Raw genomic sequence first — 27,160 nt, forward strand, 5'->3', positions numbered from 1 at the left:
GCGGGCGGTGCCGCCCTGGAGCGGCAGAGCGGCGCTTCCGCTTCCGTGTAGCGGCCGTCGGTCCGTCCGTCCGTCCGTCGCTCGGTCCCGGGTGTCCGTCGCTCGGTCTGTCCCGGGGCCGGTGCTCTGCGGCGCCATGAACCGGCCGAAGGCGGCGGCCGTGCGGCGGCCCAGCGCCGTGCCCAAGCCCTCCGGTGAGTCCCGCGGGGCCGGGCGGGGAGCTGCTCTCTCTGTCACTGTCACTGTCCCTCACTGTCCCCGTGTCTCCCCTCGCAGCGCACCCGCCGCCCGGAGACTTCATCGCGCTGGGCTCCAAGGGGCAGAGCGGCGAGGGCAAGGCGGCCGTGGCGCTGCTGAAGCCGGCGCCGCCCGGGCTGCCCTCGGAGCGCAAGCGGGACGCGGCCGCCTCCCTGGCGGGCCCGGCGGGGCTGCCCGGGCTCACCAAGCGCCCCAAGCTCTCCTCCACGCCGCCCCTCAGCGCCCTGGGCCGCCTGGCAGAGGCGGCCGTGGCGGAGAAAAGAGCCATCTCACCCTCCATCAAGGAGCCGTCTGTCATCCCCATCGAAGGTGAGGCCTCGCTGTGCTCCTGCCCTCGCAGGAAGCCTGGGAGAAACTTCTGTTCTTCTTTCCCTGGAGCCTTTCTTGAAGCCCCTACGCTGTATTTCCTCTGCTGTATATAGGGCTGAAATCAGTTTTCTCCTCTGTTTGCATTGGGTTGCGGTCATTCTGTCTGAGAGCTGTTTAATAGCAGCATCTGAAATAATCCCTGAGGAAATCTCTGAGTCTGGATTGTGGTATTTTATTCACATATTTCTTTAGCAGAATCCAGGTCTGAATGTTGCCTTCTGAATTGTCATTCCATTTCTGGTGTTTGATACATTTGCAGAGGAGTCTGCTAGCATGAAAAGATAATCAAGGGGCATTGTCAGGTGTGAAACAAAACTTTTAGTGGCAGTTGAGTAGGAAAAAGCTGTGGCAGGGGCTGTAGGTGAGCTGGTCCATGCTTTGCTGTCCTGCAGCATCTCAGGGCAGGTTGTTTCACATGAGGGTAATGCTGATGCCTGTGTGTTGGTGCTTGCAGTTGTCCCCACGGTGCTGTTGGATGAGATTGAGGCAGCAGAAGCAGAAGGCAACGATGACCGTATTGAGGGGGTGCTGTGTGGAGCTGTGAAGCAGCTGAAGATGAACAGAGCCAAACCTGACACCACGCTGTACCTGAGCCTCATGTACCTGGCAAAAATCAAACCAAACATATTTGCCACCGAAGGGGTTATTGAGGTGAGGACTTGTGAACTTACTGATGCATCCCTGCTGCCAGCTTGTGAGTAGAGTTGCTCTCTCAGGTCAGAGCATGGCTTTGTAAATAATAGACCTCTGATATCTTTGTAAATGCCAGAACTCTGTTGCAAGCTGCTGCAATTTGTATTTCTCTTTCTACAGCTTCTCTGTATGCTTTCTTGCCAGATGAGTTGTTTATTTTATTTTTTGTGGATGACATTCCAGGCGCTGTGCAGCCTCCTCCGAAGAGATGCCTCCATCAACTTCAAAGCCAAAGGGAATAGCCTCGTGTCAGTCTTGGCCTGCAACCTTCTCATGGCAGCTTATGAAGAGGATGAGAACTGGCCAGAGATCTTTGTCAAGGTTGTTGAACCATGGAGGCTTCTGTGTGGTGGGCAGTCTGGGTGAAATCAGCCAGAGTTGGGAGGTGTGTGTGTGTTGGGATAGGAGAACAGCAGTGGATTTATTCCTGCTATAGGGAAGGGGGTAGCCAGTGTCCTGTGGGGTTTTGCTCTTATGTGACTTGCCTGCAGTTATCTGGTCTGTTTTTCATCTGTGGTCATGCTAGTTTCCTACTTTGCATTTGCATATTGGAAATCCTTAAAAACTCACAAATATTCCCTCGATTAATCAGTTAAAAAAGAAGCATGAACATGGATTGTGTTCCCTTCTGCAGGTGTACATTGAGGACTCCCTTGGGGAGCGCATCTGGGTGGACAGCCCTCACTGCAAGACATTTGTGGATAACATCCAAACAGCTTTTAACACAAAGATGCCTCCTAAGACCATGCTCTTGCATGGAGAAGTTGGACGTAGCGGAGGGGACCTTAGTGCTGGTAAGAAGATGTTTGGGAACCAGGAACAAAGGTTCAGGGAGAGGATGGAGCCTGCTGCACTTAGTGACTTGTGAGAATAGTTTTTTATTGAATGGAGTCATGTAGACCAGACTTTGAGTTCCAGCCACTGCATTTCCTCTCTTTAAGGCTCTTTCACATCCAGGGGATGTTCGAGGGTAGTGAAAAGTGGGCCTGTGTATGTGCTGCGGTGTGAGGACATGACTGACTGTGGCCTCCTTCAGTGTGATTGATCTCTGGAAAGGGGTGTTGTCTCATGAAGTGTGCTGTGTCTCTCTCAGGGAGTAGCCCACACCCTTCCATGACAGAGGAGGAAGATAGCCAGAGTGAGCTGCTGATTGCAGAGGAGAAGATGAGCCCAGAGCAGGCGGGCCAGCTCATGCCCAGGTACAGTGCCTTGTCCTCTCCTGACACAGCCGTGTGGCAGATGTGTCTGCACTCACCCACCCTGCAGAGCTGTGGCAGAGAGCTCCCTCTCTGCACTACCTGTCCTGTGGCACCTGCTGGGGGATGTTGAGCATCGGATAAAACTGGTTCCAGAAGAAAAGAGTAGATTTTATTTGTTCATAATGTATACCACAAACAAGAAAGAATGCTGATCTTTGCACTAGCTTGTGTGGAAATGAATAAAGTGCAGTTTGTGTGGTCCAGGTATGAAGACCTTGCAGAGAGTGTGGAGGAATATGTCCTAGACATGCTGCGGGACCAGCTCAACCGGCGCCAGCCCATGGACAATGTCTCCAGGAACCTTCTTCGACTGCTGACAGCAACCTGTGGCTACAAAGAGGTGCGTCAGATGGCTGTGCAGAGGCTGGAGATGTGGCTGCAGAACCCAAAGGTAAGGATAGGAGCTGCTGAAACACAACTCTGGTGTGAAATCCAGGCAGGAGGGCTGCATACTGTATCCCACTTAAGTTTCTGATCTGTAATGGCAAGTGACTGGAGCCTTTCTGCTCTTCCTCTGCAGTTGACCAAGCCAGCTCAGGACTTGCTGATGTCAGTCTGCATGAACTGCAACACCCACAGCTCAGAGGACATGGAAGTTATCTCCAACCTGATCAAGATTCGTCTCAAGCCAAAAGTCCTTCTCAACCACTACATGCTGTGTGTCAGGTGAGTGACTGGGTCTGTCAGAGAAAGCACTGTGGAAGATGTGTCTGGCCTTGATTGGTTTTAAATACCAGCTTGGACTAAGGGGTGTCCTGTGTTCATTTATATGAATTTCATTGTCCTGGAAGTCTTTCAATAGTCCTTTGATATTGTTGGACATATGTGCTGTTTCATCCTTTTCACTTTTGTGTGCTAAATAGTTCAAAGAGAAGTAAGAACAGTGTGTCCAGCTGCAATGAAATGTCAGTTCAGGTATCTCTGGTCTTCCCTTGCAGAGAACTGCTGAATGCACACAGGGATAACCTAGGCACCACCATTAAGTTTGTGATTTTCAATGAACTATCAAATGCAAGAAATCCCAACAACATGCAGATCCTGTATACTGTGCTTCAGCACAGCTCAGAGCAAGCTCCAAAGGTAGGTGCAGTGTCCTGTGTGACTGATGGTGACCCCAGAACCCCACAGATATAGTTGAGTTGAGGCTCAGATGAATCTTTTCACAGACAGCTGTCTGATCTGTACCATACTATTATATTATTATTACTTTTGGTAGAAATAAACATACATGGGCATTTTCTAACTCCCACATTCTGGGTGACCAATCTTGTGGTAATACAGTTTCATGAGAGAAGCTTATTACAGTTTGGAGGACAGGACACCACCAGCGAGGTTTCCTTGTGTCTTCATTTTGTGGATGCAGATTCATTACAGTGCACTGAAGGTTTTCTCTTTCTGTGTGGCCCCAGTACTTGGCAATGGTGTTCCAGGACCTCTTGACCACCAAGGACGATTACCTGCGGGCCTCGCGGGCTCTGCTGCGAGAGATCATCAAACAGACAAAGCATGAGATCAACTTCCAGGCCTTCTGTCTGGGTCTTATGCAGGAACGCAAGGAGGCCCTGTATGCAGAAATGGAATTCAAGGTACCACTTTTTGACTCTTGTCATGTACTGGGCTGTTCTTGTATCTGCTTTTCTGAACGTTCTTTCTTTTGCTCTTTGGTATCTGAGTGAGTCACTATTTGTGTGTCTCATAGCAGCACTCTCGTATTTCATTTCCAAACATCCATGATCATCATTTTTTATGAGAAAACACTTCCAGAAGGCAGCTTTGGATATTGCTGATTCAACTCACTTTTCTTTTTCTATTTTAAGGAGCGTTTTGTCATCCATATAACTGATCTGCTAGCTGTCTCCATGATGCTTGGTATCACAGCCCAGGTGAAGGAGGCTGGAATTGCTTGGGATAAAGGAGAGAAAAAGAGTAAGCAGAAGAACCTAGATTCCCTCTGAAGATGGGCAGCTTGGCAGATATCTGCCTCTGATGTTGGGGGAACATTGCAGCTGGGGCTGGGAAAGGGTGTAAGCCTCCATTCTGAATAGAGGCATGGGGGAACCTGCTATCATCCTGAGACTGACAGAGACAAGAGATGTGGCATTTGTGTGGCTGGGTGTTTCTTGTATCTATGGAAGCAGTGGTTGAGAGGCTGGGGAAAGGGAGCTCTGTATGGGGGAACCTTAATCTTGAAGGGGCAGCTGTAAGGATTACCAAGTACCTGTGAGTTGAGAACACAGGCCTTTGGGATGGCACTGAAGTGACTGCCCAGATGCCTTCTCCTCACAAAGCTAATTCACCTGTGCTACATGCTGGGGGTTTTGCTGCAGCATATGTCAGAAAGCAAAATACATGTGCTGTCGGTGCTGGGGTGCTCAAGGCTCTCTGATATACTACTCCCCTTCTCTGGTTCTCCTTCTCTAGTGGAAGGTATCCCTGCCTATGTTGCAGGGCTTGAAATGAGATGATCTTTAAGGTTCCTTCCAACCCAAACCATTCTGTGATGCCTCAGAGCCCTGGTACCTGTCTGCTCTTGAAACTGCTAACTACTGCTTGGCTCCTGATGGGGCTCTTGGTATGTGTGTACTTTGTGACCTGACTGTTTTTCAGACCTGGAAGTGCTGCGCTCTTTCCAAAACCAAATCGCTGCTATCCAACGTGATGCTGTCTGGTGGCTTCATACAGTTGTTCCATCTATCAGCAAGCTGGCTCCAAAGGACTATGTGCACTGGTGAGAGTCAACCTGGTCATCTCTGTCCCTTCCCCAACAGTGTGATATATTAGGAAAAATCAGGCATATGACAGGGCTTGGTTAGATTTCTCTGCCCTTATCAGACAAGTAGCAGAAACAGTTTTAGTAGGATTCAGGCTGAGACTGTCTCCCTCTCTGAAATTCCTTCAGATGCATCCTCTTACCAGAAATACATGACAGTGGAAAATCTTTCCGATTTGTATTATTTGTGTCCACTCAATAGGGGATTTCTAATTATCTGACCAAACACAATCCCTGTGGACCCCTTGTTTTTTTGTCTGACATCCTTTTTTAGGCTGTAGGGTTGAGGGCTCCGCAGATAGTTCTGTCTTCTCTGCTTGCCTCTTGTCCTCTGTCCAGGACAGACTCCTGTCCTGGAGTCTTGGTACAAGACATTACTGAGGCATGTTAAGCCAGAATTAATAGTAAGCAGGATATGTTACTGAAGGTATAAAAGCCCAGGGCCCATACTGTATAGTCCTCTCTGTTCTGATTCACGTTGTTACCTTTGCTAGACTCACTTATCTGAGGAGGCTCCTTCACGTGTGGGGTGGGAACATTAGCAGGAGTCTGGGGAGACTGAACTGTTGTATGTGTTCTTGAGCCTCACTTAGATGGTGTTTACTGTCCTCTTCATCTCTACAGCCTGCACAAGGTGCTCTTCACAGAACAGCCGGAAACCTACTACAAATGGGACAACTGGCCCCCTGAGAGTGACCGCAAGTGAGTGCCCCTCCCGTAACGGGTGCAGGTGGGGAGCTGCTGTAGCTGGAGGCAGAGGAATGGGTGTTTTCTGGTGATCCTTATATAGCTCTGTGTTGGAAATGCTTGGAACTGTGCTTAGATTTTCTTCATCTGTCACATTGCTGTGAAATTGAGGGGTGTTGTTCCACTCTCCATCTGTTCTTTCTCCTTCATTCCTGTTCCCTGTGCCAAGCTGTTCTGTATCTTGATGCTGTAGTTGTAAGGAGGACAGCCCTGCACTGTGTGGGTTACTGGGGTAACGTTAGGGAGCTCAGACTCAAGCAAGCTGAAGTGTGGAGGTACAAGGCAATGCAACTGATATTCCAATAATAATTTATTTCACATAGTTGCATTTGGATCTGGAGACCAGGGAAGATATTGTAAACTAAACTGTGATGTATCTTGTGCTCAGAAGGGTTCTAGGGTTTGTGAAGGGTTCAGGAGCCCTCACACTACTGTCCAGAGAAGTGTGACTGATGTCTCGTGCCTCCTGCAGCTTCTTCCTTCGCCTGTGCTCCGAGGTGCCCATCCTGGAGGACACACTGATGCGGATCCTGGTGATCGGTTTGTCGCGGGACCTGCCCCTGGGCCCCGCGGATGCCATGGAGCTCGCTGACCACTTGGTGAAGCGGGCTGCAGCTGTGCAGGCAGATGGTGAGGCTGCACAAAGCTCCAGCCAGCAAGTGGTTGCTTCTCTCTATGTCCTCTTATTGCCACCCAGGGCTGAGACAGCTCCTACCGCCTACAAGAGCCTTTGCGTCACTTAAAGCATATTTTAGTCATGATGGCCAAGCATTTGGCTCAAAGCCAGACATGTACTGCTGTTGCTTTCTCACTAGAGAAGCTTCTTATTTGCTCTTACTGTTTCTCACTGTTACTAATTTTGTAGCGTGGAGTGTTTGGGAAATTATTGGTTGTGTTGAGGATGAAGGGCTGTGAACAACCACCCAGAGTTTTGAGTCAGCGTTTTTAAATTCAATTTAATCCTTTATACATACTGTAAAATGAAATTTTAAGGCTATGCAAAAATGGAATGGTTGGAAATCAAACTAATTAACCAATATATTGTGTGCTCTTCCCAAGTCCATAATTCAAACACTTACAGAATAGCAGTTACAAAAGCAGTCTTTACTCTTATGCTTTTATGAATCCATTTAGCATTTGTCTAAATTCCTGCATCACTGAGGAATATGTCCATTCAGCTGAGCTGTGCATGTTTGTGGTAGATTTGAGGGGAAATGCTGCACCATTTCAAATGCTGGAAGACTCAGAGTTAAGTTAAAGGGAGTCTAAAAACTTGCAACGAAGTTGAAATGCATTTTTAGTTCCTCTGAGCCCCAGAAGTTCTGAGCAGATTCGCTCCTCAGCTGAAGGAGTGTATTCGAGTTCTGAAAAAGTTACAAGTATATTGGATACATTTGGGGAAAAAACTACCCTAAAGAATTTAAACCGAATTGCAGCTGAAAAGCTTGATATCCTTATATATTGACTTGGAGCTTTTTTTAAGTGTTGTTGCTCTCTAAATGTTGTTGTTTTTTGTTTCTGTAATATCATGAGCAAGCCCACAATAATATAGTTGCTTGAAGTAAAATTTTTCTTATACTGTGATGCTTTTCTTGAAGGACTTTCAGGTAAGTAGACAGGTCAATAACTTGTTCAGTCTTTTCTTCTCCTCCAGATGTCGAGGTCCTGAGGGTAGAAAGAATCCAGCTGATCGATGCAGTCTTAAATCTGTGCACTTATCACCATCCAGAGAATATCCAGCTACCCCCAGGGTAAGACATCACACAGATAATCTTGCTGTGATCTGGCTCATTTTCACCTTGACTAACACTACCTGCTCATAGATTTTAAGACGCTTTTCTCTACTACAATTTGTAATAACAGAATGACAAGGAGACTTTTTTCAGGGTCATGTTTAGGTGGGAATTTCTCTAGAGCAATCAAGACCCGAGTTATGGAATGAACTTTGCTCTGCAAGGACTCTGACCTTTCTGCCCTAGAAATCTTCAGCTGAACCTTCAGCTGTCCCTCTTGAGGGTTTTTTTTTTTTGTGTTTGTTTGTTGGGAAAACCACTGAGCTGACAGAATCTAAACAGTGCATGATTAAGGAGAAAAGCAGACTTGAGATGGGCTTAAGGAACCAAATTTGACCACTTCTATCTGTTGATGGCTTTTGCAGGTACCAGCCTCCAAATCTAGCTATTTCTACTCTCTACTGGAAAGCCTGGCCTCTCCTGCTTGTAGTGGCTGCATTCAATCCTGAAAACATTGGTGAGTGTAGACATTTCTCAGGATACTAGTTCTGCTGCAAAACTTGGCCCAGGTGCTTTCTGCTGGAGTCCGGTTGCTTGTGTGCAAGGCCTGTGCTGGGTTGGTGAGGTAACTGCAGTTAAATAACTGTGTATTACCTGTGGGTGCAAAAATACACAGAGGTGGGATTTGGACTAGCATGTGGCTGGAATTATCTTGTTTGTGTTCTAAATGTTATGAACTGTTCTCAATTGAGTTTGTGTTTCCCCACCTTGGAATGCATTAGAATATATATAAAGGCCCTGATTTTTTTCCTGTATTCCTGATTGTCCTTCTCTGCTGCAGGTCTGGCTGCGTGGGAGGAGTACCCTTCTCTAAAGATGCTCATGGAAATGGTCATGACCAAGTTAGTATGGTTAAATCCCTACATAAATCAAATAGACCACTGAAAACACATATTTCTGATTTACGTTTGTGCCATGTGGCTCCTTCCTTTCCAGTGGGACTGGTGTAAAATAAGCTGTCTTAATAAGCTTAAAATAAGCAGCAGCACTGCAGTTGGAGTGAGAAAAGTGCCTTCTCTCAACAGAAATATTATAAGTAAGGGAATAAAACTGAGAAAAAGGGGAGGTTGACTGTGATGTGCTTAGCGGAAAAGGTCTCAGTCTCCTGGCTCCATTGGGAAACTGCCTTATTTTTTCTATGTTGTCTGTCAGAGCCAATGTCCTGGGTTCTTTCTGACTATGGTTCATGACTTTTGCATAGAACAAGATAACTATTTCCTTTTTTTCACTTATTTTCTCAGTAATTATTCCTATCCTCAATGTACCTTGACGGATGAGGAGACGCGCACGGAGATGATTAATCGTGAACTTCAAATCTCCCAGAGAGAAAAACAGGAGATTCTTGCATTTGAGGGCCATCTGGCTGCTGCATCCACAAAACAAACAATTACAGAGAGCAGCAGCCTCTTGCTGTCCCAGCTGACGAGTCTGGACCCTCAGTAAGTAACCTTTTGCATTCTGATGCCATCATAAAATTCTATATAGCACTAGTCAGGAAACCCTACTGCTCTACAGGGTAGTTGATGTGGGCAAGAAGAACCCTGAAGTTTGGTAGCCCACGGGATCATAAAATCACAAAATGGTTTGTGTTGGAAAGGACCTTAAAGACTGTCAAGTTCCAATCCCCCTGCCATGGGCAGGGACACCTTCCACTAGACCAGGTTTCTTGGGGCCCTGTCCAACCTGGCCTTGCACACGTCGATATGTGTCACACTTGGTTCTTGTCCTTCTCTTGCTACCTGCATGTGTCCCTTGTGCACTGCTGAACTGACTGATCCTCATCATACTAGAGTGAAAGTCTGTCAGCCTGTGGATAACTTCTTGTTTCTCTGGCAGGGGCCCCCCTCGCAGACCTCCACCACATGTCCTGGAACAAGTGAAAAGCCTGAACCAGTCACTTCGCTTGGGCCACCTTCTCTGTCGCAGTCGTCATCCTGACTTTCTCCTCAACATCATTCAAAGACAGGTGGGCTGTGTTGGGATCTGATCCCCTGCCTCTGAAACTTGAGTGAGGGGCAAAAGAGATGCAGGGGAAGGTGGTATATTGCTCAGGAATTAAATGATCAGTGTGATGCATCCATGTTCTGATATTGTCACTCTTCTTTTCCCTAGGCCTCCTCGCAGTCAATGCCATGGCTGGCAGATCTGGTTCAGTCCAGCGAGGGCTCCTTGGACGTCCTACCCGTGCAGTGCCTTTGTGAGTTCCTGCTTCACGATGCTGCTGATGAATCAACCTCAGGTGAAGAAGAAGAGGAGGGTGAGAGTAAGGACCAGCGTGCCAAGAAACGCCAGGTGAGTAGTCTCTTGGGAATCCCTTCTGTTACCTACTTTCTGTGCATCCCAGATTTGATTTCACTGAACAGGCCAACTTCTTTCTCCGCAGAGACAACAGAAACAGAGGCAGTTGCTTGGACGCTTGCAAGACTTGCTGTTGGGTCCCAAAGCAGATGAACAGACAACCTGCGAGGTGCTTGACTACTTCCTGCGACGCCTGAGTTCCTCCCAAGTGGCCTCACGGGTCCTGGCCATGAAGGTGAGCAGAATGAAAATCTTCTTGACTGGGGTGTGTTAGAAGCCAAGGCCAGAGCCCTGGATTATCCTGAGTTCAGAGCCAGCAAAATGAAATTGTTTCATGTCATCCTCCTTCACTGGAGATTGACTTGTCTCAATCTCCAAACCCCATCAAATGCACTTCTGCTCCCTGCTGCTCACAAGTTTTTGTTCAACAGCCAAGTTGTACTTTTTCTCAAGACAGAGCTGGATTTTGCTCTGTTTCCTGTGAAGTTCAGGTGTAGACTCAGCAGATCGTGTGCTACAGGGAGTAATTGGCAGAGGCTGTTGTCTGTGGGGAGTGTAAATGAGTGAGTGTCTGGTGCTCTAGAGCATAGTCAAGACAAAGAGAATTGCAGGGAGCTCAGAAAGGTTATGCTCAGAGAAGACTGAAACTTCAAGCAGAGTATCTGTCAAGAGAACACATTATATGAGAGATGCAACCTGTTGTGTGCTGCATCTGGATCGTTCCATGGAGTTTGAAGCTTGTTTCTATTATATTCACTAGTATGAAACTAGCAGTCCAGCAGTGGCTTCAAATGCAACAGCTGTGTTTGTGTGACTTCTGCAGGGCCTTTCCTTGGTGCTGTCAGAAGGAGGAATGCGTGATGGAGAGGAGAAAGATCACCCCATGGAAGAAGACTCTGGTGATTCCGAGCTGCTGCAGGGATATCAGTGGCTGCTGAGGGACCTCCCGAGGCTGCCACTGTTCGACAGTGTGAGAGCAACAACAGCTCTGGCTTTGCAGCAGGTGGGTGTTGGCAGCTGAAGGCATGAGTGTCCAGCTTATTCTTTTTCTACTCATGCTAAAACAAATCTGAACAAACCATCTGGGTGTGTCATCAATGTGTTTATATACTTGCAGAAGAATTTTTCTTATGCTGATGCTTGTTTTCATTAAATCTGTATTTCTGATGAAAGGAAGTTTTATTCTAGGCCATCCACATGGAGACAGATCCCCAGACCATCAGTGCTTACCTGGTGTACCTCTCCCAGCACGCCCCAGTGGAGGAGCAGGGACAGCACAACGACCTTGCTCTGGTGAGAGGAGGGATTGTGTGGGGGACACGTGGCATGTCCCAAGACAGTGGTAGGCATGGGACTTGCTATACCAGCAGGATGAGTTTTTTGGGAGCATGTGACTCTGATAACTGCATGTTTGTGTCTCTGTGTATGTGTTGAAAGGCAACCTGTGTCTATAGGTCATATCATGAAATGATAGCAGAGCAATAACCTCCAATCCAGCAGCCTGTGAGGTGCAATGGGGAATGCAAGGGTGGACAGTGGTTTGAAGGAAATCCCACTACCTGGCAATGTTTTATAAGCAAGGAGGTGCTAAACCTGCAGTCACATGTATCTGGGGAGAGAATGGGAAGTCAGGAATGTTAGTGGTGGGACATGCACTCGCCTATGACCAAAGCTAGATTTCTGGGTTTGTTTTTTTAATTTTTTTAAAAAGCTTTTGGTAGTTGTTTGTTTGTTTGTTTTTTAACAATGATTTTTCTTTCATTGTTCTATCTCTAGGTGCTTTTTTTCATTACTTTTAAGGCTCATATACTGGTCCTGCCTCCATAGGTCTGTTTAGACACGTGGAGGTTAAACTATAAGAGTCGGTAGATTTTTTTCTTCAGAGAAATGCAGATTTTTACTATGTAGATGCTTACTTTGTAGTGGGATGCATCAGAATGCAGCTGTGCTCAGCTGGGGATACTGTAAGGTGCCTGCAAAGCACTGGCCTTTTCCCTGTTGTGTCAGTTCTACTCTTGACTTCACATGTTGATCTCCAGAGTGGTGTTAACTGGGCTGGTGGTGGAAACCATAGAATGCGATGCAACAAAACAGGAGTAAAGACCTCATGGGTCTTTTTCCCTTGCAGGATGTAGCCCGACTGATAGTGGAGCGCTCCACCATCATGTCCCACCTCTTCTCCAAGCTCTCCTACAGTGCTGAATCAGATGCAGTGCTCGTGGCTCTTCTCTCCATCTTCTCTCGCTACATCAAGCGCATGCGGCAGAGCAAGGAGGGCGAGGAGGTGTACAGCTGGGTGAGTGCTCCCTGCCCCTCTTGAGCAAGTAACAGAAACTGGACATGTTAACAAAGGAGAAGCCCTTTGTGGGTTACTGACTATGTATAAACCAGTTTTGGTTCAAGAGTTCCCTGATCTGAAAATAATTGGATGCCAAGATAATTATCAGAGCCAAGCGTATGTGTTTATAAAAAGCTTTTTTAACTTTTCCTCAAGAATCTTTTATGGCCACTGTTGAACATATTGGGAACTTTGATCTGACTAAATTTGTCCATCCTTATGTTCTCCTTTCGTCTGTAGCTCAAAGATTTCATTCTTCTTTCTCTCCCCACCTTTGCTCATCCTGTCTTTTTCTGCCTTTTTGCAGTCGGAGTCCCAGGATCAGGTGTTCCTTCGTTGGACTAGTGGGGAAACAGCTACTATGCATATCCTTGTGGTTCATGCCATGGTTATTCTCCTGACACTGGGGCCACCTCAAGGTTAGTGAAGTATGCTCAGATTTTTTCAGGGGCTTATGGGCAATATAGAGAGCCTTTTCTTTATCTGCCATCTCCTAACAGGTCAGACTGATGTTAATCCTTCTACTCACAGCCTTGTCCCTTGCAGTACTTGTTTGCAGCTGTAAGACTTATCAGAATATTGCTGCGGAGAGTGAAGGATTTGCAGGCTGATTTTTTTTTTTGCCTTCTGCAGACAGCAGGAAATATTAAAACGATGGTGTGTTCTGGTGTATTGATTTGCTAGAGAAGGGCAGGGTGGTCTAGGTGTTTGTGAACATGGGAAATAATTTTGTATCCACTCTTAAGCAGGGGATGGTGATTTTTATACCTTACTGGATATATGGTTCCCGGAGAAAAAGCCCCTTCCTACTGCTTTCCTGGTTGACACCTCAGAGGAGGCTCTGCTGCTCCCTGACTGGCTGAAGCTGCGCATGATCCGCTCTGAGGTCCCGCGGCTTGTGGATGCAGGTGAGCCTGTGGCCTCTTTGTTGGTGTTTCAGACCCTCCTGAAAGGAAAGGGAGAGTGCTCAAGTGTGCCCAGCCCATCCTACTTGGATGCCTTTCGGTGGGTCAATCAGTCACTATTACTTCTAAAGTAGGGGAGCGAGTCTATATGGATATTGTGCTTTCTGTGTATTTTAAAGGAAAGGGGGGACTCTGAATTGGAGCCCCATCTCTTTTACAGCAATTCAGATGGAACTAAGCTATGCAGTCACCAGACAGGAAGCACAGCGCTGCTTCCCTAGGGCATGCAGTGCTTGCAGTGTAGAAATCCCTAGACCTGTAGTTGCTTTGGTCCTTGCACCTCTTGTCTGTGCTCTCTTCTTGGTATTCAGAGCTTTTGTCCCATTTTACTAATTAAATGACAGCTGTCTATAGCCAGTGATTGAATTATTCAGTAATTCCTGCCTGCAGCCATCAACCGATAGGGTGGAAGTTATTTTTTAATACAAATGATTGTGTTACTGAGGTTCTAATAAAATTAAACAAAGGATCAAATTAGCCAGTGAGTGAATTAACTGGAAGATGCAATAAGGTGGCAATGATTTGCAGAGGGAAGAAAACATAGTAGGCAGCTGTCTGACTTCTAGCTTTAGGCTCTCTGCAGCCCTATCATTAATGTGTCACTGCTGGTCCAGCCAGAAGCACAAAGATCAGGTAATAAAGATGACCCTCCGTGGGCAATTTGGAGGTCTGAGGACTCGGTGTTGGTGTATTTCAGCCCTGCAGGACCTGGAGCCACAGCAGCTGCTTCTCTTTGTTCAGTCCTTTGGAATCCCAGTTTCCAGCATGAGCAAACTTCTGCAGTACCTGGATCAGGCAGTGTCTCATGACCCACAGACGCTGGAGCAGAACATCATGGACAAGAGTAAGAGCTTCAGATGAGGCTGACTAGGTTTTTTACTTGAACAGTTTTTATGACTATCTCCTGTGGCTGCCTTGGAAAAATGCAAGCAAGTTCAGCAAACTCTGTGCACAGGCTGCTTTGGCAGCTTGTTGTCACTGTAGACACCTCCCTAGTGCTTGTCTGAATGGCCCTTGGCTGTATTTTCTCAAATAGAGAAAGATTTTGTAGATTGAAGTGTGCAGAGACTAAAAAATACTTTGGAAGGTACTTTGTGAAAGAAACAAAGTTTTCAAGGCATCATGTGTACAAAGTCCCCAGGAAGAGCAGATTCCCTTATCTGTGGGAGCTGTACAAACAGCCAATTCCGTCCTTCTTTACTAAAGAGGATGAGATGATGATGTATTCTTATATTTTTTTTTCAGACTACATGGCTCATCTTGTGGAGGTTCAACATGAGAGAGGGGCAACAGGAGGCCAGACTTTCCATTCCCTGCTCAGTGCCTCCTTACCAGCCCGCCGAGGTAAATTTCTAAGTCATCTTCCAAACTTCCCTCCTTTTTTACTCTTGAGAGGGATGGGGGGAGCTGTCTTCAAAAACGGTTTTGCTGCAATATACCAGCAAGCTACAGTTAGACACCAGGCCTTGCTAGAGTTTTTTGCTCCTGGCAAAGGGAGAAATTCCAATATTTTTGGAGTTTACTACAATGAGTTTTTCTGAGTGATATGGAAAAATAAATAGGTCTTGCTTGGACTCAAGAGATTAGCTGCTGAATTCCTCAGTAGCTGGAGACTGTAAAGCTGAAGGTGATCCAGTGTTGGGGCTCCAGGTGCTAGCTACCATAAAAGCATTTTCCTTTCTTTCCTTTTATTTCTTTTGCAGACAGTGCTGAGACTGCAAGGTCAAAATCTAGTCCTGAAAACTCTCAAAGTCAGAGCCGGATCCGGGCCTTGAGCCAGGTCCGTGTTCTGGGCCCAGAAGATGATCTGGCAGGCATCTTTCTGCAGGTACTGTTATAACCTCCAGCTGATTAGCTGCTTCCCTGCAGCAGCTTTACAAAACCCATTTCTCTTTTACTTGCATCTTCTGACCCCTTCCTCCTGCAGTGTTTGCAGGCCATAAGTATGAAAGCCCTGATGCAATGAGGCTGTGCCATTACAGCCTCATGGAATTGATAGTGGCAGGACTTTTTTGTTTTAGTTGGAACATGATGTGGCTTTTGATAGTGCCTGGTACTGTCAGTGCCTACTAGCATGTTACTGTCTCTGCACCTTGTTTGTTCTGTGTATAGTGCCTTTCCTCTCAGCAGTGGAAGGAGGATTTGTGAAATGCTCACAGGGCCTTGGCAGCAAAGCTGTGTGCAAACAGCATTTGTACTCTGGCATGTCTGCTTACAGAGCCTCCCTCCCTCCATTGACTCCAGAAGGAGCCTACAGGGAATTAATTGGCCAAGTTGGTTGTCTGTATTTGGGTAGTATGGTTCCCCTGCAGTGTCAGTGTTGATAGTCATGTTGGGGCTGCAGAGATGCTGCTTATGTTCATGTACCAGGCATTAAAATACTGAGAAAGCTGTATCAGAAGGTTCCCATTAACCCACAGTCACTATAATTGTACAAGGTGAATCAGTCGTCTGCCTCAGGATGTTTATGGTGCACCAAGTCCTTTCATTTGCTGTCATAAGTTTACTCCCTTTTGTATCCCACCAGCTTTTCCCACTAAACCCGGACCCACGGTGGCAGAATTCAAACCTGCGCCCGCTGGCCCTGGCGTTGCAGCAGGCCCTGGGGCAGGAGCTGGCTCGGATCCGCCAGGGGAACACGCAGGTTCCCGGGATCACGGCACGGCTGCTGCAGGCGGTGGCTGCGCTGCTGAACTCCCCCCACAGCGGTGCCCTGGTCATGGCCATGCACCGCCACCACTTCATCTCCTGCCCGCTGATGCGACAGCTCTACCAGTACCAGGTTAGTGATCTTTGGAGTGTTTAACAGAGAGGGGTGAGGAAGAAACAGAAAACCTGCAGTGCATCTGCTCTGCTGTGTGCAGACCCTCTCTCTATCTGTGTCATGCTGAGCATGACACACAGGGGCTCAGGTTGCCCGGCCATAGGCATCTGGATGCAGGCTGGCAGGTGTAGGTGTGCTCTGTGTATTCTTGGCAGAGTAGAGTGTGCCACTGTCTGCATCTTTCCTGACATCTTTGTTGTATCGTTGATGTGTGTACAAGCAAGTCTCTTTTACTGCACTCCCCAGCGCTGCATGCCACAGGACACTGCCTTCTCCTCGCTCTTCTTCAAAGTGCTCATGCAGATGCTGCAGTGGTTGGAGAACCCCGCAGTGGAAGAGGGTCCCCTGCGTGCTCAGCTGAAGGCCTTTGCTGTGCAGTACTCCTCAAGGCACAGGATCAATGATGGTACTGGCATTGGGCAGCTTATGGAACTCAGAGGGGATAAAGTGGGCCGAGAAGAGGACAGAAACAAAACTGCACCCAGAGCAGGAGGTGTGGTGGGCAGCCTTTTAGAGAGGTGTCCTAAGGAATAGCAAAAATAGTATACTGTGCTATAGAAACACCACAAGGATGAGAAAAAGTGACTTGGCACTGGGGTTTTGCAGCAGACACCTGGTAGTATCACACCAAGTACAGCAGATCTCTCAGAAAAATTTTCCAATTTCTCAGACCAGGAGTTCTGTGTGAGCTGTAGTCCTGGTAGGTGAGCATGAAGGAATGTCTCTGGAACAAGGTCACATCATGACTTGTAGAGTTGTTTATCATCTGCTGGGAGGAAGGGTCTGTAATCCAGAGGTTAGACATGGCAATGGGTTTGTGATTACAGAGCTTTCTCTTAGCCACATGTCCCTGTAACGTGCAGAAGGGCTGTCAAGGATTTTGGTGGGAGTAAATGGCAGCAGAATCCAGTGTGTTTCTATGTTTGAGCAGTTGTGTCCTGGAGCCACATGGGGCATCTGTAGAAGAGAAGTCTGATGTGGGGACTGGCTTGTTCCTGTGATGCCAATGCTGTGATTTCTTTGCAGTTCGAGGTGGCTTCTTGCACCTGACAGAAGCTCTGACTTTCCATCACGATGCTGACATGATCAGCTCCACGGTACGTGCCATCATTGCCACCCTGAAATCGGGAGAGAAGTGCAATGTGGAGCCAGAGCTCATCAGCAAAGGTATGGATGTCCTTCTGCTCTCCTTCCCCCTTGCAGCAGCTGGTTGAACTTCCAGCCCAGCAAGGGAGGGCCTACTGTGCAGGCTGTGGGAATATGCCTTCTCCCTGAATCAGAAAATGTGAAGTGATGTAAGCTTGGTCCTATGTTGTATTACCTCCTTCCCCCCTGCACTGCATGTGGGGTTATAAACTGTGATCTGGGGCTGGTCTCTCAGCATACTGTTGGATTCCACTAACAAAAAGGGAAATGGAAGCCTCCTATCCCAGCTAAAAAAGGCTTCCCTCTTCCTCACTGAGCCATGCTATCAGCAATAATACTGATAAGGTTCTGTACCTCTCACCACATCCTGAAGCTGATGAGTGAATCTTTCTCCCTCTGCTAGTCCTTCAAGGTCTGATTGAAACTCACTCTCCATACCTGGAGGAACTCTTGACTGTCCTCTTCTCAGCTACTGTTGAGACCACTGCCAGGTGTCCTGCCATGAAACCAATTGCTGTGGTGAGCTCCTTGTTGCTCCAGGACAAAGAAGAAACACCAGTGAAGAAGGAAGTGGACAGTTGCAGGTGAGCCTAGGGAATGATGGGAATTCCCTGGTACGTCTGGGTGCCTGATACCACCAGTGACACTGGCTTTGTTTCCTCCACAGTGCGGAATCAGCTTGGCCAGGGCCTGCCTCTGGCCTTCTCAATGACTGGCTGGAGATGTTAGACCCAGAGGTGATCAGCAGCTGCCCTGATCTCCAGCAGAAGCTGCTGTTCTCCTGGAACAAAGTAAGAGTTGTTGGATAGAGGGACTGCTGTGCTTGAAACCACCCTTCAGGGGTACTGACTTGTACCTGGAAATGGGGCAAGGGGTAGTTTTATGTTTTGCCACATGTTACTGTATGAGTTCCAAAGCAGTACAGGCTGACTAGGAGAGGAGTTCTGGTGCATTTTTCTCAGTGCAAGGTTAATATTTCATCTTATCCTTCTATCTCCTCAGCTGTGTTCTTTTCAGTACTTAAATGTATTGCAGACACAACGCAGTCCCATAACAGCCCAACCAGCTGTGTTTTCGTTGGTATTTTTGCAGACAGATCAATAGCTTGCCCAAAAGTGCTATGCCAAAGCTAAGACAGAAGCATCAACATCATGGTTGATGCCATGTTCTCTTAGAATGTACTTCAGTTCAAATCCTAAACCCTAAAAATAAAATTTGCTGTGCTGTCTGCCTCCCTGGATCATCATCCTTATGCAGTACACGCAGTAACTCCTACATCCAGCTCGTTGCAAGGATCTGTTTCATTACACCTCTTGCTCATTTGGTCCTTTCAGGCAGGGTCCCAGGTGCCCTCCTTCCGCCCCTACCTCTTGGCTCTGCTGACCCACCAGTCCAGCTGGACCACGCTGCACCAGTGCATCAGGCTTCTGCTTGGCAGAAACAGGGAGCAAAGGTGGGTCTTGTTTTTCAGGCCTAGCAAAGGGCTTTGAGTTGGGCCACTCGTTATGTCTGAGAGAGAACAAGAGCTGCCACGTTCCACGGTGAGTCTGCAAGGAGATGTAACTCAGCCAAAAACAGGCTTTGTGAGAAAGATGCTGATTTCAATCCTGCTGCTTTCTGTACCTTTATATAAATATTACCTGCTGTTTGATGGAAGCAGCACATAAAGATTGGGCTGTGTTCTAAACAGGAAGTGCTAATAGCGAATAATCCATCTTGCATTGCCCTTGTTGATAATCTTTATGAATACAGGGTTTGCAAGTTGGCTTGGACAGTGAACTGAGGGCTGTCTCTGGATCTGGGCAGGCTCTGCTGGATCTTTTGGTTGTACTAAACTCCATTGTCAGTCGTTCTCTAGCCCTTTCCTGATGTCAGACTCCGAGTTCTGATCTCTGGAGCAGCCCTGGCTCTCAGCTTCTATACACAGCTCTCAAATAATGAAGAGCCACTGTAGTAGTATTGTGCTTAAACTTGTTATACTTATGGACCAGGAAATGCTGACACCTAATAACAGCAATACTTCTAAAGCTGGTAGTATTTCAGTTTGCTTTTTATTTTACCGTTGACCTCTTGCTCAAAATTACACGAATTTCTGCAATCCAAGATAACAGCTGTGATAGAATGTTCTAGACACTGGGACAGTAAGGTCACTGGTCTGATTGTACCAACTGTCTGTGTTGATGACCAACTCCTGGCCTTGTGGTGCAAGGCTCCATGTAGTCCCCCCACTTGCTGGATGCCATTTGTTCTGCTCCCTACCCTGTGCTGTGCTTATTGCAACAAATATTTAGTCCTAATCTGGGAACAGAACCAAACCCCTTCTCGGGACTTAATGGATCCTATTTTTACATTTGCAGATGTTTCTTTCTTCACAGCACTCATCATATTTAGTGATGCTTCCATGTGTTTGTGTGCTGCCCCAGGGCTGCCTTGACTCTAATTGCAAATCTGTCTTCTTTTGTCTTCTGGCAGGTTTGACCCAACTGCATCCTTGGATTTCTTGTGGGCCTGTATTCACATTCCTCGGATCTGGCAGGGAAGGGACCAGAGAACTCCTCAGGTTCTGATTCAGTTCTTCCAAGATTCCTCTCTAGATGGAGTGAGAGGCAATGTTTTCACAGTGCCTGATCTTTCCATGGCCAAGAGGTGGCTTGGATTGATTCAGGTGCAGCGTGCCAAGTTTGCTGCCTGTACCTCAGCTGGTTACTTAGCTGCTCTGCTATGTTACATATTACAGTGGCAGTTTTGGAGTCCAAAAAGCTGATAGGAACACACAAAGTTTGCCCACTTGGCATTTCCCCTGCAGCAATTGCCACAATATCTGTTAAAGGCACAAGGCTAGAGTGGTGAGCAAGCTAAAACCCAGCGTGGGATAATTCCCATTTTACAAAGAAAAGGAAGTTGTCTCTCTTCTCCACAGAATTGCTTTGTTATGGTGACTGAACTATGATTTTTGACCCATCACACATGCTGGGATAGAAGTAAATGAATTTAGAAAGTGGAGGAGGGGTAAAGAGGTTTCATTTGGGACTGTAATGCTTTCAGAGCTCAAGATATGGGGCAGTTCTTAAGTCTAGTTAAGTCTAGAGGTGTTCCATTCCAGCTGGGGAAGGTGTGTCTAGAAGGAACTAAGGGTCTTGGAATTTGGTGTGGAATCATTTGGAGTGTTCTCTTGCATTACAGAAGCGCCGTGAGGAATTTGTGCTCCACCTGAAGGCATCAGAATTGATCAGCATGGTGGAGCTGATCCTGGCTGAAGCAGAGACCAGGTACCAGAACGCTGACGAGGCCTCCTGCACACTCATCCAGTCTCGGCTGCCTTTGTTGCTCAGTTGTTCTCATGGGGACCTTGAGAACATCAAAAAAGTGACAGAGTATCTGACCAGCTGCATCCAGCAGTGGGGAAGCAGGTGAGGCTGCAAATGGGGAGCACTGTCTGCTGTAATTGTAGTTCTAGAGCACAGGCAGTCAGGTAATGGTGAGACTTGCCAGCATGTCTTCATTAAGAACATCATGTTCCAGAGCCCGTACTAAAAGTGCATGCTGTCCTTCCAGAGATTTGGGGGAATAATAGGTCATTTTAAGGGGTCCTTGGACCAGGAAGGTGACTTCAAAAGTGAAGTTAAGGGCCCTTCTGCTTTTAGGGCTTCAGAATGAAGTGCTTGCCACATTTTTTTTCTTTTCTTTCTTTCTTTAAGGCAATGCTTATTTTTAATTGCTAGTTCCTAACGTGGGATGTCTTGTCTACTCATCCCTTGAGTCACTGTCCATAATACTTCCTGCTTCTGGCTGTTATGATTGCTCTCAAAGATGAATGGAGACCAGATTGTTTCCTAACAGCTATTTTAGTGCTGTGGAAAGAACAGGAAGATGATGTTTTTGTGGCAGTGAAAGGAACTGACCTAATTCCAACCTCACTTATGGTGATACTGAGTAATCTCAGTTGCTATTGCATTGACCTGCCTCCCAGTACAGACTATGCCAGGAATCTACAGGGATTTCAGGTGTGTAGAGAACATGTTGGCTAGTCTTAATAGTTGTGCTTTGGACTGTCTTCCAATTGGGATGGGGATGACCATGAGTACCACGTGCAAGGACTCTTCACTGGAGATGTAAGCAGAGCTTTCTTGTCCTGTGCTGCTTTGTAACTGCAGTTTTCTAACTCCAAATGGCCTAATTTGGGTAATGATGGATCCCCGTAGACTGTGGATGGAAAGTGAATCATCTGAGTAGTTCAAAAGAAGCAAAGACTTAAAAACACTTGTTGAGATTAGTGGTGGCTGCCCTTTTTACAGGGTCTGTTTGCCATGTGCAGGAAGGCTGTTACTAATCTGATGGGTCTGGGATGTTTGCTGGTTGAACTAATATAGTAACCAGTGGCTGACCTCTCCCTTTTTCCTTTAGCTCTGTGGGAAAATGTTGCCAGGACCTTCTGCTGCAGATATACCTGCAGCTGCCTGAGCTCCTTGTGCCTATGCCTGAGATGATTCTTACCAGTGAAGGAGCCAGAGACAGCAGCACTTGCAAGGTAAAGTTAGAGGCATTGGAAAGCCCCTTTCCAATTGTGTATGCAGAGCAGATGCTACCTTGATGCCCAGTTTAGAAGGTGAGGATGGGCAAAAGCTTCCTGGATGACTTTGGTTTCTTTACCTTGCTCTTCTGTTACCCCTTCCCTGCCTGCACTCTGAGGAGCAGAGAGTTTTGGTGTGGTTTATTTTGCAGTGTCCTTCTATAAAATAGTATAAGCTCCACAAGCTTCTGTGTGCCAAAGGCTTCTGTAAAACGCAAGTGTGCAGATGTCTGATCCTGCTTTGATGTCTGTGGGGACTGTGGGCTTCAGATCCTGTGCCAGCTGGAACGTTGCATTTTCTCGCAGATTCTACCTGAAAATAATTTCTGTTAACCCCCCTCTGTAGCTGGAAAGGAATTGGGAAACACTGCTGAAGAGCCACGGGCTGGATTGTAATTTAAACTTCTTACTCATTATTTTTCTTCTAGCTTGATGCCCTTGTTCACAGATTCATTAACCTCCTCGCAGACACCAGTGACTCCAAGTCATCCGAAAGCCGCGTGTGGGATGCCAATATGGCCTGCAGGAAGCTGGCTGTAGCTCATCCCATCCTCCTCCTTAGGTACCTCTCTCCCCTTTCTCCCTCTGTGTGGCTGGGGTTCATTGCAAAGCATCCACCCTTGTCCTGGAAGGGGAACAAACTTGCAGCAGTCATGATGATGGTGAGGGAATTCACCTTCATGTACAGAGGTCAAGAGAAAGGGCAGCAAAGTCTTATCTCTTACAATGAGGCAGCATCTCTTTTTGGTTCCATGTCTGTCAGGAGATAATATTCTTGGAACTGGAGACTAGAGAACAGAATATGGGTGGGAAATGGGGCTTGCTGAGTCTATAGATACAGAGATCAAGTCCAGAACCCTGAGTGAGGATAAAGGATGCTTCCTTCCAGCACCTGAGGTGTAGCAACATGTAACTGTTTCTAGGAAGGGGCTAGATCTGGATTTTCTTTTTTGGTGTTTCAGGCACTTGCCAATGATTGCAGCGCTGCTGCACGGCCGCGTTCACCTCAATTTCCAGGAGTTCAGGCAGCAGAACCACTTGACTTTCTTCATCCACGTCCTGGGGATCCTGGAGTTGCTCCAGCCGCAGGTCTTCCAGAACGAGCACCAGGCGGCACTCTGGGACTGTCTCCTGTCCTTCATCCGTCTGCTGCTGGTAGGAAAATCCCTGATTGCCTCTGTATGCCATCGTCCGGCCACTAGATGGGGAAGCTCGTGTAACACAGGGCCAGCCCAGCTCTCCCATTTGAAGGGAAAACCTTCACATGCCTAAGAACAAAAAAGTGTATTAAGTACCTTGGAGAGCTTGAAGAGGAGGCAGGAGATCAAGAAACTGCTCCCTGGTACCCAGAGGTGCAGAACAGGGCAGTGCATTGCTGCATTTTTTTTCGTTAACTCTCATCTTGTTGATCCTTTCCCAGAACTACAGAAAATCCTCACGGCACCTGGCTGCCTTCATCAGCAAGTTTGTCCAGTTTATCCACAAGTACATCACTTGCAATGCCCAGGCAGCTGTCTCCTTCTTGCAGAAGCACTCGGATCCACTCCAGTAAGTTTCCTTATGCTGGTTAACCCATGCACAGTCAGACTGCCAGGAGCTAATCAGACAGGAGACAGCAGGAGGATGTGAGAAAATAGCTGTTAATATGGCACTTTTTCACCCTTAGCTCCCTTAATTCTCTGTTGAGGTGAGTAGCATATCCCTTTTTTATAGGTGAAAACTGAACCCAAGGAAGTCAGATAGTGATTCTAACTTATGTAATGGCCGAAATGTCCTGTTGAGGTGTTATAATGCCCTGCAACCTTTTCTAGAGGGGCAGCTGGAGGGTCTTTCCCTGGAGTGATGGCTGCAGGGTCCCACTTGCAGATATGTGGGGAAAATGCATTTGAGTTCCAGTTATGATGAAAGGAAAAACCTTTTTTCTGCTTCTGAAAACTTGTTTGGTTTAGTGTACATATCTGTGCTGTTACTTGTGTCATGTCATTGCTATTGAAAGCCAAACATGCTACCTTTCTCCCTCAGTGACCTGTCGTCAGACAACAGTGACCTAGCAATGCTAAAGTCCCTCCTGGCTGGGCTGAGTCTGCCTAGTAAGAGTGGCACCTTGGACAGGGGCTCTGATGAAGAGAAAGATGGTGAGTCTGTGTGGGGGAAGAGTTATTCCAGCTGGTGAACCTGCAGTATGTTTTGGAGCTAAGTCCAAAATGTGCTGTGCTCATTCTTCTTGTATGCTCTCTCTCTCTCCCCCCCAGATGAAGCAGCAGCTGGCTCTCTCCCTCTTGTCAGTGTGTCTCTCTTCACTCCTCTCACACCAGCTGAAATGGCCCCGTATATGAAGAGGCTCTCCAGGGGCCAAACGGTGGAGGGTAAGTGAGGACCTGCAGAGCTGTGCAAAGACACAGGGCAAATTAAGACATTTTCCAACCCTGTTACTTATCTGTCAGCTACAGGCTAGTTTCCTGTTTCAGTCTTGTGTTTGGAAGTCTCCAGCAGTTAGGATGTTGTTTCACTTTTGGATTAACTTGTCCATTACCTTCTGTGATTCTGTGACAGAGGCTTCCTGTGATGCTGTTAGCGCTTAGCTTTGCAGTACTTCAACTGCCTCTGCTTTGGGGCTCTTCAAGGATCTTTTAAGTGTTTTGGGAGATGGTGTGAGTAATTCAAGGAGTACTGCAGTTCATGTCAAGCCAGGTCTAGAGTGCTGAAAGAAATGCCATGTTTTTAATGATAAAAAAATACCAAACTGATGAGAAACAAGATTTTGTTAGGAATCCCTTTCATGGAAGAAAATCATGTTAACCTGGCATATGGGAGCAATAATGTTCTCCAAAAGTTTTCTGAAATTACAAGTGTCCAGTGTTCAAACCTAGTTGTGTTCAAAACCAAGTTGTGGTATTGGGGTGACAGTTTTCCTTCCAAGGAAGAATATGAGGGAAGAGCCCTGCCTGGACAGGTTTTAAAAAGACACTTTCAGTTGCAGAAGAGAGTGTTCTGGAATGCAAACCTCACACCCCACTCCACTCTTTTCCCTGCCCATGGCATGAAGTGCTGGTCACATCTGCCTGGGCATGTTGGGATGTGCTGATCTGGCACATCTCTGTGTTCTTTTTTTGAAGAACTGCCTTAATTACACTAACTCTGTGTGCAGGTGGGAAAACTTGACTGCTTGGGAGATTGGATTTGTAGGGAAAAAGGAAAAGATCCTTTGCTGGATCAGTGAATTTCAGTCACCCTTTCAACCTGTGTCTTCCCCCAGACATCCTGGAAGTGCTGACAGACATCGATGAAATGTCCAGACGGAGGCCAGAAATTCTCTCCTTTTTTGCTGTGAGTGTTGGTGTCTCAAACTACCTCTGGAAGGAAGAGATTTTTTTTCACCAGGGTCTGTGTTGCACAGCCAGCTTAAGCACTGCCCTTCCTCTGCTTTTTGGGTGGTTGTTGCAGAATCTTAGAAAAAATATATCTTCGATTAGGCCTTCTGAGAGTAGGCAGTATTTCCCTCCATTGCACATTGGGTCTGTCATCATCCATTTTATGTCAGAGGGAGAATTAATGCTCTGTTTTCTTCCCAGTATTGGGGCAAGTAGAGAACAGAACAGCTCTGTTGAAAAAACTGGAACCTGGGGAAAGCTCAGCTGTCCCACATGGAGTAAGATTACAGAAGGGTACTCCAAAGTGCTCAAAACCAGGATAGTCCTTCTTACAAAGAGGGATTTCCAGGGTCAGCCAGTACCTGCTGGATTTGTGTTGGGCTGGATTGGCGTGGAGGGGTAGTATTGCCAGTCTGAGAAGTTTGTGCTCCTTGGATGGCCTCGTGATCCAGATTTGTCCACTTTTCAGACAAACCTCCAGAAGCTGATGAGTTCATCAGAGGATTCCTGCCGAAACCTGGCCTTTAGCCTGGCTCTGCGCTCCATTCAGAACAACCCCAGGTGAGGACCCTTGGAACTTAGGCTGTCCTGACTGGTGATCTGGGCTGTACTGACACTATCATGTTTTACTCCCAGCATTGCTGCAGATTTCCTTCCCACCTACATGTACTGCCTTGGCAGCCGAGACTTTGAGGTGGTGCAGACAGCGCTGAGGAACCTGCCTGAATACACCCTCCTTTGCCAAGGTAAGTTGAGATCTGCTGCCTTTGGGGCATGGTTGGCCTCACAAGGGTCAAAGCTGAGGTCCTGTGCTGGGAACAGCATCCCTGGGAAGTTACCAAGGGTCAGTGTTGCCTAGACCAGGCCATCAAACAGACACCTATACCAATAGTTGCTTTGGTCTGAGCATCACAGGGACACAGAGCCAAGGGAGGCTTCCTCGGAGCAGATTTGCTCCCTTACAAATTTTCTCTGAGTTGTGATCCCTCACGTGATCATATACCCACAGACCTGTTAGAGGGTGGATTGTGCCATGCTCTCGTGGAAGGAGAGGATTTCTTGTGCAGTTGCAAACATTCACCCCAGTGTCTGTTGGCAGGTTGCTCTTGCTTTGCAGTCTCATGCTGTCCATCCCTTCCACAGAGCACGCAGCAGTGTTGCTGCACAGGGCCTTCCTGGTGGGCATGTACGGCCAGATCGACACCAGCTCTCAGATTTCAGAGGCCTTGAAGATTCTGCACATGGAGGCCACGATATGAAGATGTGGTTCTGAGAGTTCCAATTCCAGAGGAGTTAATTTAATGGACTCATCAGCTGCATTAAAGCCCTGTAAGAAGACAGTGTATGGGAACCCATGTGCTGAAGGATCAAAGAGAAGATGTGGCCAGCCAGACTGTGCTGGAAAAGGAGAGTGTGCTGACTGAAGATCAGAAAAGGGCAAGCATCAACCTGCCTGGCTAAGATGCCATTATTGTAGGAGAAAAATATCCTGAACATTGTGCCAAACAGGGACCACTTCCTTCATGGGGCCTTGGAGCAGTGGGTATCAGTTTGTTTTTTGGGTTTTCTTGACTCTCCAAGAGGGCAGAGCTCCTGGGAGAGCAGAAGGGAGTGATGGCCCTTGCATTTGAAGTGTCTGCACCCTCTGTGTTAGAGGGAACATGCAGATCTGTGCAAGGGGAGAGACCACTTTGGTTTCTGGGAGTGGGTGTTCGGGGACTTTTTTATTTTATAATTAAAATTCTCTTTGTTTCCATTA

General features: G+C 47.2%; 1 protein-coding gene across 2 annotated transcripts; it reads left to right on the plus strand.

Annotated features, from left to right (window-relative positions):
- Positions 1-84: 84 nt before the first annotated feature.
- On the plus strand, positions 85-27,160 carry INTS1 (integrator complex subunit 1). 2 transcript variants are annotated; one of them, XM_027726240.2, is made up of 47 exons: positions 85-194; positions 277-567; positions 1,082-1,278; positions 1,504-1,641; positions 1,955-2,114; positions 2,414-2,519; positions 2,784-2,970; positions 3,100-3,245; positions 3,518-3,659; positions 3,989-4,165; positions 4,397-4,505; positions 5,187-5,307; positions 5,974-6,051; positions 6,569-6,726; positions 7,751-7,847; positions 8,255-8,346; positions 8,671-8,731; positions 9,131-9,328; positions 9,726-9,855; positions 10,002-10,181; positions 10,273-10,422; positions 11,011-11,190; positions 11,376-11,480; positions 12,316-12,483; positions 12,833-12,944; positions 13,272-13,433; positions 14,188-14,334; positions 14,736-14,834; positions 15,194-15,318; positions 16,018-16,272; positions 16,561-16,720; positions 17,341-17,481; positions 17,864-18,044; positions 18,128-18,251; positions 18,795-18,913; positions 19,933-20,020; positions 20,644-20,870; positions 21,865-21,988; positions 22,459-22,592; positions 22,993-23,185; positions 23,451-23,578; positions 24,053-24,165; positions 24,283-24,396; positions 25,287-25,357; positions 25,871-25,962; positions 26,038-26,147; positions 26,545-27,160. In XM_027726240.2, the coding sequence occupies exons 1-47, from the start codon at positions 137-139 to the stop codon at positions 26,658-26,660; spliced, it is 6,564 nt and encodes a 2,187-aa protein (XP_027582041.1). In that variant the 5' UTR covers positions 85-136; the 3' UTR covers positions 26,661-27,160. The 2 variants fall into 2 exon arrangements, with proteins under 2 accessions (XP_027582041.1, XP_027582042.1); XM_027726241.2 differs by having other exon boundaries at positions 13,275-13,433.

The sequence above is a fragment of the Pipra filicauda genome, unplaced genomic scaffold (genome assembly GCF_003945595.2).
Source record: "Pipra filicauda isolate LSUMZ 115617 unplaced genomic scaffold, ASM394559v2 scaffold129_size2064235_pilon, whole genome shotgun sequence".
Taxonomy (NCBI): Eukaryota; Metazoa; Chordata; class Aves; order Passeriformes; family Pipridae; genus Pipra; species Pipra filicauda.

Coding starts and splice junctions, on each gene's coding strand:
- INTS1 (XM_027726240.2), top strand. CDS start 137: ATGAACCGGCCGAAGGCGGCGGCCGTGCGGCGGCCCAGCGCCGTGCCC. Junction 3,660..3,988: donor GCTCAGAGCAAGCTCCAAAG/GTAGGTGCAGTG, acceptor GTGTGGCCCCAG/TACTTGGCAATGGTGTTCCA. Junction 18,914..19,932: donor GGCAGAAACAGGGAGCAAAG/GTGGGTCTTGTT, acceptor GTCTTCTGGCAG/GTTTGACCCAACTGCATCCT.